Raw genomic sequence first — 12,046 nt, 5'->3', positions numbered from 1 at the left:
CCGGGGTTCTTCCCACCGGAGCCTTGCTTTCGATTTCAAAATGGTGGCTGCGTGAAATCAGCGTATAACTAGTTCATTCGTGGCAATGTTTCTCCTGGTTTCCACATCAGTGCAGTTTGCTCCGTTAATAATGGAGAGATTTGAATGCTTCTCAATAGATCTCGCAGCGATGTTATTACTTCTGTGGCAAATGCAACTGCTTTCTTTACTGGATCTCTTAGCGCTGTGTAGTAACAGTGTCGCTTGATCAAGATCGGCTCGCGCTGCACAGACATTGATGGTCCAAACTGATAAACGGTCCGTGAAGCACAAAACAATGAGTAGCGCAATTTCATTATGTTTGCCATTTGATGTTGGGCAACGTGCAATGCGCATTTTAATGAAAACATCGAGCGCTATATCGAACATTTTTTATATCGTTACCGACAATGGTGTACCGTCGATAAATACCGATACCGAGAAATACCATAATTATTCATGAGACTGCGTGTCCTTATCCTATGAGAAGACGCCTCGCTTAATTATTCATGACACGTTTATTTCCTATTACAGGCGCTTCAAAACAGTGAGATTGCATACAGTAAGAGAGAGATGCATTAATAGATCAAAAACGAGTGTTTGTTTTAGCTTTGTAAGAGTTTCTGCATCGCACAAGTTCTCTTCTTCAATAATAGATCATGACCCCTGAGTCTTCGACACAAGCGCGATTCATCCACACTGACTGGTCGAAAGCTGATTGATTGGTTTCCCCCACAAGTAAACTGGCCAATGGCATTTTTTAATCTGACAGGCAAATGGATAGAGAAAAGCATTTGGCAAAACGACGCAAAAAAAAGCAAATAAACTTTTGTCAATTTTTTTTTTTTTTTTTTTTTTTTATGATTTAGTAATTTTTAATTATTTAATTATTAATACTTTTTAAACATGAATTAAATAAACCGTTTTAAATATGCCTATTAATAAAAAAAAGTTGTATTTATTTCCATTGTTATGTTTGAATTAATAAATTGAATTGAGTCACACAGGCGGGTCAATCATCGAGATTATTGACTATGACTGATATAGTTAATATTTTGTGCTGTTATTCTTTTCTTGTCATATTTAATCAACAGGTTTTTAATTCAAAACTTTTAATTATTGTCATGACACAGTTTTCTTTATTGTTGACAAATCTCTAAATGCTTTGTTAACAAACATTAACACTGATTGACACATCATCGATAGTTTCCTGTTTATATAATATCAGATCAACTCAAAGTGGACTTATCACAGAAAATCTGAGCATTTTTGGACTAAATCATCTCAAGATTTTGCCAACAACATAACATATATAAATAAGTGAAATGTGTTTATCAGATTAAAATGGGAATGCAAGATATGTATTTAGATCACTCACATTAAAACAGTACATGTGTGTTTAAAAAATCCATACACCCTTGACTTAAACACATTCCCAGCACCAAGCAAGGCCAACATTTAAATTCATGAATACAGATGCTCTTACCTCTGAGTCCTTTCCTGTAGGTCAGATGCACATATTTCAGTCCAGACACAATGTCCCTATTGACCTAATGGGAACAGATGGGATGAATTAGAATAAATATTAATTTAACATATCATTTTCATTCTCACAGTCACCAGCAGAGGTCCTGTTAGATCCTTGAACATTTAGGAATTCACTTCAGGGAATACCTGGAATTTGCACTGAAATTAAGTCACTGTCTATTTTAGTGTATTTAGACATGAACTATAAAGCTAGATTTTACAGTATCTTCTGTATCAAGCTTAATCAGGCACTTCTTTCCTGATTAATCATGGGATAGAAGGATATTGTTGGATACAAAGGGATTTTGGGAAGAACGGTATTTTGCGGGAACATGATCTGGTATGACTCAATGATTCTAGATGCCACTTTTAATTAAAATTTCTTGAAAAAAACTGTAACAAAACAAAAACATTTCAACATCACCCATATTGCGAAGCAAAAAAATAAATAATCACAAACCCACTTTCTGCTTACATTGTACCCCGAACTGTTTACAGATATTTTAAGTGTGTTATTTTTAGCCTGGGAAAGAGTGTCTGTGTGTATTTCTGTATGTTCTTCATAGTGCTGGCCTGATCAAGACAGGAAATAAACAATCTATCCACTTCTAGCCTTGCATTTCATATCTACATGCTCTGAGGCTGCAGAAGCTTGGGTTCAACTTTACCTTAAAGTGAATTTTCACCCTGTAGTCCACTCCCTCCTTCATGGTGAAGTTCTTCTTCTTCAAAACATCAAGGTCACCTGTGTAAAAAAAAAACACATCAGCCAGAGTGAAATTAAGTGGAATTGTGCATTGTTATAATCAATGTTGGGGGGTAACGAGAGTTACGTAATCAGTTGACTTTTTCCAAGTAACACATTTCTTTTAAATTTACAACAAACTATTACTTTTTCAAATAAGTAATGCCAGGACTTTGTTTTCTACGGTGGTCGAGAGAGCTCAACGCGCTGCAACTGAAGAAAAACACCAGCAAATTAATAAACACATGTGTGCTCCAAATACTCACAACACAACCAAATACTGAAACGCGCTGCAAATAGCACAGACCACAACGGAAACGTTTCCAGGGGAGCCCAACAAGTGACGAACCCGGCTGGGACGTGCTTATTGCTTGTGAGCTTCCCTATGCCCTACTCCCTTCGAAGGGCAGAGCCCTTGAAGAGGGGACTTAGGAGTGAGCGGGGCACTTGTGTGCCATTATGTAGCCGTTTGGAACACACTTGGTGAAGGGAGCAACGAAAGACAATGCAATTTCCTCATTATTTTCACCTGGGATGTTCCCATGACAACGCAGCACCATGTCCATCAGCTGAAGAGCTGTTATTACCAGAAATATCTTATTATTGCTGTTAACATAAACTGTTGCAAATAAATGTACATTTTATATGTTATATATCTGTGTGTGAGTGTCTCAACTTTAAAACTTGCCTTCTCATCTTTGGACCCTGCATTACATAACATTTCTTATTAAACTTATTTAAACATAACATGACAAAATGTGTACATTGTAACTGAAGTATAGATTAATATCTTTCCCTCATGGTCTTTTTCTCTATCTTGTTTTTTTTTCCCCAGCTCATTGTTAACTCTTCTTTTCTCATTTGTATTCTGATGACATTGAACATATTGTAAATACATTTTGTAAATTGTATACAAAGTTATATGTCATAAACATGTCATCTCTTTCATGAGTTCACATCTACATATAATTATTACGGTAAAGGTTATGCGTACTTGGCGTGCTGTCCGGGTGGAGATGGAACTAAAGTGAGGAGATGGGGTGGAGGTGGGATGCTGATAAACTGTAAAGGAACAACGGTGGGTTCTGCTGTCATTTATCCTATTCTGAGTTGATAAGAGATTGAACTCCACTTGCGCTAATTGGGTTTTTTGTTTTTATCTGCACCTGCTCCTCCCGAACCTTGTTAATAAAACATCATGTATGTTTTGCAGAATTTTTTTTATTGTTTTAAGTTAAAAAAAAAAGTAGACTTTGAGCTGTAAAGCATGTCCTAGCCGGGTTCATCACTTATTCGGGTCACCTGGAAACATTCTGTTGTGGTCTGTGCTATTTGCAGCGCGTTTCTGTATTTGTTTGTGTTGTGAGTATTTGGAAAACATATGTGTTGTGAAACTGATGAAGATGTTTTATTAATTTGCTGGTGTTTTTCTATTTGCGTGTGTTTTCTTCAGTTGCAGCGCGTTGAGCTCTCTCGGCCACCGTAGTTTTCCCATTTATAGTCTGACACCTCTCCTGTCCCCATGGTGAATGAAATCAGGAGAAAGGTGCACCATATATATTTTTTGCAATTCAGAATGGCAGCACAGCCGAAAGGTTTGTTTGAGCTGCACCCTCTACTGTACAGGCGTGGATTTGCATTTCATTCAACGTTAAAGCTGCTGTAGGTAACTTTTGAAAAAATGTATTTGCTAAAACTGCCATTATGTCCTGACAGTAGAATATGAGACAGATAATCTGTGTAAAAATCAAGCTCATCTGGCTCCTCCCAGTGGTCCTATTGCCATTTGCAAGAAATACACGCTCCCGGTCAGAAACAACCAATCAGAGCCAGGAGGAATGTCTTAGAAGTGTCAATCACGCTCGTGTACGCGCTGATCACACCCCTCTCTTGCACAGCGCGAGCCGTCGTTCAAACTCAAGATTGCCGGCGAGCTGCAGCTGTGCTAATGGCGGAAAAACAACCTAAACGGCCAATTCTCGAATGACACCTGCTCATAAAACAAAGAGGTAAAAGGAAAAAGACTGACGACGATAAACAAGCGAAAAAGAAAGAATTAGACAGAGCCCATTGACTCGGTGTCAAAACTCTAGCCGCATAACATGTAGATAAAATGTCACGCACTGTGCTAAGCAACAATTGAAACCTGCTAATTCACTGGCTTGTCATGTTGCTGAAATAATGTACTAGCACACCTTATCTAGCATTATATATCACTAGAATAATTACTTACATACTGTAACGTTAGTTACCGTTATATTAACGTTATCTTACTAGCTATTTATAACTTATAGAAAGAGTGCAACGTTATAAAGTTACATGTATTGCAAAATACATAATGATTTGAGGACCAAGTTTGTAGTCAAAGTATGGGCAGGCCATAGTCAATGTAAAGCATATTGTTGACGTTTAGTCCCTATTAGTGAATGTGCCATATAACTTTTTATCCGCTGTTATCGGTGGCCCTGTTTACTAGCCTGCGCGTTCACGACGGGCTGTGGAGGGAGGGCTGTAGCGCAGCAGAGAGCAAGGGGGTGGGACCTGTAAGTTGTGATTGTTCAAATTTTCAGGCTAAGTCAACGTTTTCTCAAAACTCCCTACTGCAGCTTTAAACTTATACATTTCACTTTTGGTGTGTAAGGGCCTTTACATTTGCCAAAATATAACTTTTTTTGTCATTAAAAAGCATACAAGCAAGCCCAGCCCAGGTGAGAAAAAGTAGCAAAAGTAATGCAACACATTACTTTTCATAAAAGTAACCAAATGCAACTAATTACATTTCAGGTAGTAACGCAATATTGTAATGTTAAAATTACTTTTATAACTAACTTTACCCAACACTGGTTGTAATCACATTTTTAAAGAAATATAACAGAAATCAATATCATATTTGTAAATGCGAGCCTTTTATGTTGCAGATCGCATTTTGCTTGTAGTTCAAATGAGTTCAATGCAAAGAGCTTCCTTACAAAAGTGCAACTGCTGCGTTATCAATTTATCCCTTGAATCTGCCCTAAGTGCTTTGTAATGGATACTGAAAGAGACCAGGGAGGAAGGAGAAATCGGAGATTTATACAATGAACAACATTAATGATGATTTGTGGCCCATTCACATGATGCCAAATGCCAGACTGTTTATTAGTGTCCTTAACATTAATACTATTTTTAGACTAGACTATAGAGGCTTTACCATCTAGTGGAACTGGACCTCGGCTTGGAGATTCTCCATCTTGAAGTGGATTCTCTGCATGTGCTGACGTGTGATGTCAATGTCAATATAACAGAAGCGGCATCAAACCCTCTCAAAACCTTTTCTACATCACAAAGATGAAAATTCCTTATCTGTAATTGACTAAATCTAGCTCTGAAAATCACTGTAATAACATAATCCTGATTGGACAAGAGGATTAGTCCATGTCTGCGACAGTGAGAGTTAAAACGTGGGGTGTGTGATCTCCTTATGAAATGCTGATCAGCTCCCCTTACATGCAAATTAGATTGTCCGCACACATCACATATACACACATTTACACTACTGTTCAGAAGTTTGCAGTCTGTAATTTTTTTTATGTTTTTGAAAGAAATTTCATGCTCAACAAGGCTGGTTTTTTTTTTTTTATTAAAAAATACTGTAAAACAGTAATATCATGAGGGGGCCATCGCAGTCCAGGAGGGAGAGGGCACAAATTGAAACTGATGGGGCACAAATCCGATCTTAGGGGTCATGCCCCGTTATGGCGCCGGGCCAGGGACATTTATAGACATAATAATTTGTATACTAAACAAACTATATTTTATCCCCTAACCCTACCCATCACAGAAACCTTTCTGTATTATTTTTACATTTTCAAAACGAAAAACATTCAGGTTTTACGGGAAGTGACATTTGGTCCCAACAACGAAGACGCGCACACATACAAACACATATGTATATGTGTGTGTGTGTGTGTGTGTGTGTGTGTAGATGTGTGTTCTTTCCTTCCCTGCGCCTAAAGATTCAGAAGGACTTGGTTGGTTATGAACAGTTTGCTGAAGTTGTTGTAGCTGGTATGTCGTTTGTATGACTCCCACACAGCAGTTAGGAGAGAGCAAAGATGGAGATGGATAAGGAAGATCCCAGCGGAGGCTCTAGCAGTCTGGAGGAGCTGCAATCTGGCAAGAGGTGAGAATGAGAGCGGCACGTTCCACCCTCACTCCCGCTGCTGCAGCGTTCAACACAGACACCTCATCACCATCAAACATAACTCACTGAATCTTGCTTTACTAAAAGATACGTTTCCTACAGAAGAGGATTAGGGCCAAGTAATAATAATAATAAAAAAGACCATCTCGCTTTTAAAGTCATTTTAATGCGAGATTATAAAACTCGAAATACAATGTTGAGAATAAACTAAATTTAGGTTTCAAGAATCAAGTCGTGTTTTGAGAAAAATCACGTTAAAAAAACGTATATTTTGAGAATAAACTCAAGCTTTAAAAAAAAAAAAAAAAAGGTAAAATAAATTGCTGAGAATAAACTCATTATACTTTGAGAATAAACTTGTTGTGTTACGAGTTGTTGAGAATAAACACGCATTCGATCATTTGCATTTGCAGGAAGGTTTCTTCAAGCGTCTTAGAAATGTTGACGCAGTTCTTCTGGGTTTAGTTTGTCTCAATTTTTTCTGTTTCTTCATGTAATCACAGACAGACTTGATGGTGAGATCAGATCTCCGTGTGGAGCACCGGCTGTTTTCAGACTCCTTGTACATACAAAAATATCACTGGATTGTTACAATTAATGGCAAAATTAATGTTTGTAAACTGCTATTTACTACTGACACACTACAGCAAAAGATACAATTAACTGGCTTAAAACCATTTTTGGGGGGGGGGGGGGAAATACTACCGTGTCTAATGCCGGGGACACACTTAACGACTAGCTGAAACATTCTAAGACTGAACTGGACACACTTACAGACTGTTTCCAATGACTGGAGCAGATTTTAAACACCGACTGTGAACACCGACTGAACGCAACTGTCTCTGACTCGGCGCACTTGGGCATGATCAGTCGTAAGTATCAAATTACATTCATAATCGGCCTTACAGTCGTTAAGTGTGTCCCCCGCTTAAGACTTTTGCGCAGTACTGTATATTTGTAAGGTTTTTTTTTTTAGTGCAGACTGGGTTAAGAGTGAATCCTCTGTGCTTTATTCACATCTCTCTCAGAGGGGATGCGACGAACACTGCAAAATATTCAACTGCTCGGATATGGACTATTCGGATTCAATTAAGAGCGGCATGATAAGGTCTGGCTTCCTGCTGCTCTAATCTGAACGTCAGCAGAGCAGAACTTCTGCTGTCACGCTGAGTGCTATTCGAGTCTTGAGTGCAGTCAGGTTCTGTTCCCCACCTTCATCTACCACTAACTGTTACAGTCTTCCTCCACTGCGTGTCGGCCCAGCCACATCCATCAAAAACTCAGTCTGGTTAGCACGTTCCGTCCCAGTGGACGTCCCACAGTGAGGTGCCACGCTTGGCTGTCACTCACAGCAGGACTCCGGCACATCCGCGTTCCTGATCACAGACCTCTAATGTGCTCCTGCTTACAGCTCAGGCTATGGAATTATATTTTATGCTGTTTATCTGCAGGTTCTTGTATAGTGAAGTATTCGCTCTATATTTATGGATTGGAATAAATTTACAGCTAAAGCACGGTATTTCAGTGCAAAAACTATGTTTTTAAATGTTTAAAAATGTCATTTAATATACTCTACCATTCAAAAGTTTGGGGTAAGACTTTTTATGCATTTGAAGGAGAGTCTTATGCTCACCAAGGCTGCATAAATACAGTAAGAACAGTAATATTGTGGAATATTATTACAATTTAAAATAACTGTTTTCTATTTTAAGATATTTGGAAATGGAATTTATTTTCAAATGTATTATCCTTCAGAAATCATTCTGATATGATGATTTGCTGTTCAAGAAACATTTCTTATTATTTTCAGTTGAAATGGTTGTGCTTATAAATGACTCTACTGTTATTTTGATCAATTTAATGTGTCCTTGCTATAAAAACAAACTTCCTAAAAAAAATTTTTTATTGACCCCAAACTTTTGAATGGTAGTGTAATTATCTGGATCACACTGGAAGAGAATATTATTACTAGAAACATTTTTTTTGACAGGTTTTTTTTATTTTGACAACAATTAATAACGAGAATTAATAAATGAGATCAAAGAGACACAGAGAATTTGTTTCTCTGTGAGAACATAAAATAAGAAAAATAATTAACTGAACTAAACATCAACTATGACCAAAAAAAAAAAAAAAAAAGTACACTGATCTAAACCCCTTTGTCTTGAGTTACATAGATTTATGAGTTACATATTACATGAGTTTTAAGTGTAATAATAATAACCATTAACCAGCCATCAGGCAACCAATAAAGAAATAAACATAGTTTTGTTCCTTTTATTTCAGTGCAGAGGTAATTTAAGAATAAAAGTTGCTAAACAGGAAGTCCACACACAAAAGCGCAACAATGTACTCTGTGTTAAGAGGGCAACGCCTTCCTGTACCAACTCAAACCGCAAGTCATTTCTGGTTTTGTTCTAAAAGAGGAAATGTGCTGCTGCATACAGGTTTGACACTGTGAATGAATTATGTTACAGATTTTATACCTGAAAAGGGCTTCTTACTTTAAATCTCTGATTTAAACAGCCCAGAATCATCCTATTGCCTAGCAACCAGGTGACCTTTTGCCGTATTCCCGTTGTTAAAGAGAAAAAACACTGTAGAACCGGCTGAGGGCAAAGGCGGGGGCAGAAACCTGCTCTGACCGTCAAAAGACCTGACAGTCCCCTCTAGTGTATCGAGGGTGGGTACATGGTTACATACAGCAGTTTATGTTGATTTGTGTTGCAGATCTCCATCTCCTGCCTGCTCGCATGACATTGGCTGGCAGTGTAAGGAATGACATCATCATCCCTCTGAAGGCAGGGGAGGTGAAGCATTAGGATGCAGTGCAGAGCTACTGAGGCTCTGTCAATAGTGTCAACTAAGCAACTGCCCTCCCAGCTCTTGATCAGCAGCCTTTGTGTGGACAAAACCACATTTCACAGATTCATCCCACTTACCTCAACCCACATAACTGTTATCGTACCGATACTAATCACACAAAAAATATATAAGTTGAATGCTTTGGATTTTAAATAGGGTTATCAGTGTTGTTATTGCTCACATAACTGGACTATTCGACTGTTTATGTGAGACACATGCGATTTATTTATTTATTGTGTGAAATGCAGCATACACTAAGCCCAAGGAAAAATACCCTAAGGGGACAATAAAGTAAATTGTATCGTATTGTTAAATAAAACTAAAACTAATAAAAATCATTTTCATTCATTGAAATAAAGCTTAAATATAATAAAATATAAATATTAGATAGAAAAATGAATAAAACTGAAAATATAAAAAATAAAAGCTAATTGAAAATATTAATAAATAATATAATAGTATATAAATAAGTCAATGTAGTATTATTTTAATACAATTAATCATATAAAAAAATTATCTGTGCAAAATAATAAAAATAATGTATTACAGTAAAACAAATAAAACAACCCCATTTGAGGGATTGTCACAGTAAGTATTAGTATATCTGATTAAATCTAAATAAATACAATGATATTGAATCGGCTGACAGCTCTCATTTTAAATGAAGTGGATTATGTTTACACTTGTTGACTAGTTTGTCTTGTGAGACTCACCTGTCAGATCCATGGTGATTGGTCCAGGGGCCTGGTCACACATCAGAGTCAGCCGGGTCACCTGAACATTAGGAATGGTGGGATCTGCAATGCAATAAATGAAACAGATGAGAAACAGCAAAATGTCTCCTCTACATTTATTATTGAAGCATTCGTAAACTACTGTACCTACAGAATAAACCCATCAGAATAGCCTTTTTTCCTAAGTGCATAAACAATAAGAAATAGGCAACCAGTGTTTACTGGGTTTAATATTCTCAGCATGCAGTGAAGCTTTTAGACCAAAATGATTTGCTGGTTAATAACGGTTCTGGAGCAAATGTGAGTGGTGCTTGCCTGTACCAAGTTCCCCGTCACAAAATTGGGACTTTAAGTGTGATCGCTTAGAAAAAGGTAAAAGCACACATCTTCCACACAATTTGAAGTATCATTCTCCAAGCCGATTCACCCACACATTCATCATGTGTCTCAGCCCAGAGGGAAGATACTTAGACTGGACTAAATAAAGTAAAATTGGGGAGGGGGAAATGGGCATTTCATGTGCACCTGCAACGCACTGGCCGGTCAGTGTGTAAATAAGACACATTAATCATCTCAGATATCAGCAGATGAACATCATCAATTCAGGTTTGGGAAAGACAGGTTTCTCCAGTCATACAATTCACACTCACTTCCATTGTTTTATCTGTCGTCAATATAAAAAGCTGTGTTCCAAAACCTAGTGAGCCGACTTAATGCCTACTGCCTACTTAGAATTCTAACTAACGATCATGGAACCTCGTAAGTGACTTTGAGGTAACACTATATAGGCACCACATGAATAAAGTTCCTCACAGGAAACAGATTGCCAGTTGCTAAGCTAACGAGACGATTCTCAAATAACTCATGAAAATATAAAAAAATGACACACACTGAGTAAAGCTGATTGAGTTTGACGTTAACAAGTTGCTAAGCTAATGAGACGATACTTCAAATACTTACAAAAAAAATACACACAAATATTGGGTAAAAATTATTTCAATTGAGTTTAATGTTAGCATGTAGCTAAGATAACAGGATGATACTACATATAGGCTAAAAATGACACAGAGTAAAACTGATTGCAATTAAGTTTGACATTAACATGTTGCAGCTAATGGGACGATATTTCAATAACTCATAAAATAAATAACAAAAACACACAAATATTGGGTAGAATTGATTTCAATAGAGTTTGATGTTAGCATATTGCTAAGGAATAATACTCTCAGCATACAAATATACAGCAAAAGTAACACAAATATTTGTTAATTGACCAATTTAAATTACACTGAGCTATTTTTATGAATACCTTTCGGAACTGAAGAAAATCTGTTCATAATATACATGTTTCTCACCATCTTGGATATAAAAAAAGTTATCTTAAAAGACAGCATAATTAAGTTGCCTATCTTTGGAACAGCCTTTGTGTCAGGAAAGAGCCAACAATTCTTTAAAATGCAGTTCAGAAGGTTTTTGAAACAGAACTACACTGTCTTTCACAAACATAATCACCTTCATTATAAGATAAAGAGGTATTTAAAGTCTTGTCAATCACTGTTGCTTATAAGCCGCCATGCATTCCCTCCCAGGTTTCTTGTGTCCATAGGAGCTCTGGCCATTACAGAAATAGATCGGGCCTGTCAGGGTTTAGGTGGACACAGAGCCACTGCAGGTTAGTGACCCCAGCATGCTGTCTCAGCACATTTAACAGTGATAGAGCTGCGGCTGCCCCAGCCCTTAAAGGAACAGTTCACCCAAAAATGAAAATTCAGTCATTATTCACCCTCATGTCATTCAAAACCTTCATGCTGTTATTATTTTTTTCCACTGGAACACAAAAGGAGACTTTTGAATCTTTTCCATACAACCATAGAGCATTATGACTATGTCTGTCAAGCTCCATGAAAAAAGGACACACACACACACACACACACACACACACACACACACACACACACACACACACACATGCAC

At 37.4% G+C, this 12,046-nt stretch overlaps 1 protein-coding gene across 2 annotated transcripts in view; it reads right to left on the bottom strand.

Annotated features, from left to right (window-relative positions):
- arhgdig (Rho GDP dissociation inhibitor (GDI) gamma) overlaps positions 1 to 12,046 on the bottom strand; it is a 33,859-nt gene that overhangs the window by 3,046 nt on the left and 18,767 nt on the right. For both annotated transcript variants that reach the window (XM_056258202.1, XM_056258201.1), the window contains exons 3-5: positions 10,052 to 10,135; positions 2,214 to 2,290; positions 1,505 to 1,568 (exon numbers count right to left, since the gene is read on the bottom strand). In XM_056258202.1, the coding sequence (XP_056114177.1) occupies positions 1,505 to 1,568; positions 2,214 to 2,290; positions 10,052 to 10,135 (225 nt within the window). The remainder of the gene's footprint in view (positions 1 to 1,504; positions 1,569 to 2,213; positions 2,291 to 10,051; positions 10,136 to 12,046) is intronic.

The sequence above is a fragment of the Rhinichthys klamathensis genome, unplaced genomic scaffold (genome assembly GCF_029890125.1).
Source record: "Rhinichthys klamathensis goyatoka isolate OS25496 unplaced genomic scaffold, OSU_Roscu_1.1 h1tg000149l_1, whole genome shotgun sequence".
NCBI lineage: Eukaryota > Metazoa > Chordata > Actinopteri > Cypriniformes > Leuciscidae > Rhinichthys > Rhinichthys klamathensis.
The sequence above is the reverse complement of the archived record's forward strand: the minus strand, read 5'-3'. Positions and strand labels throughout refer to the sequence as shown.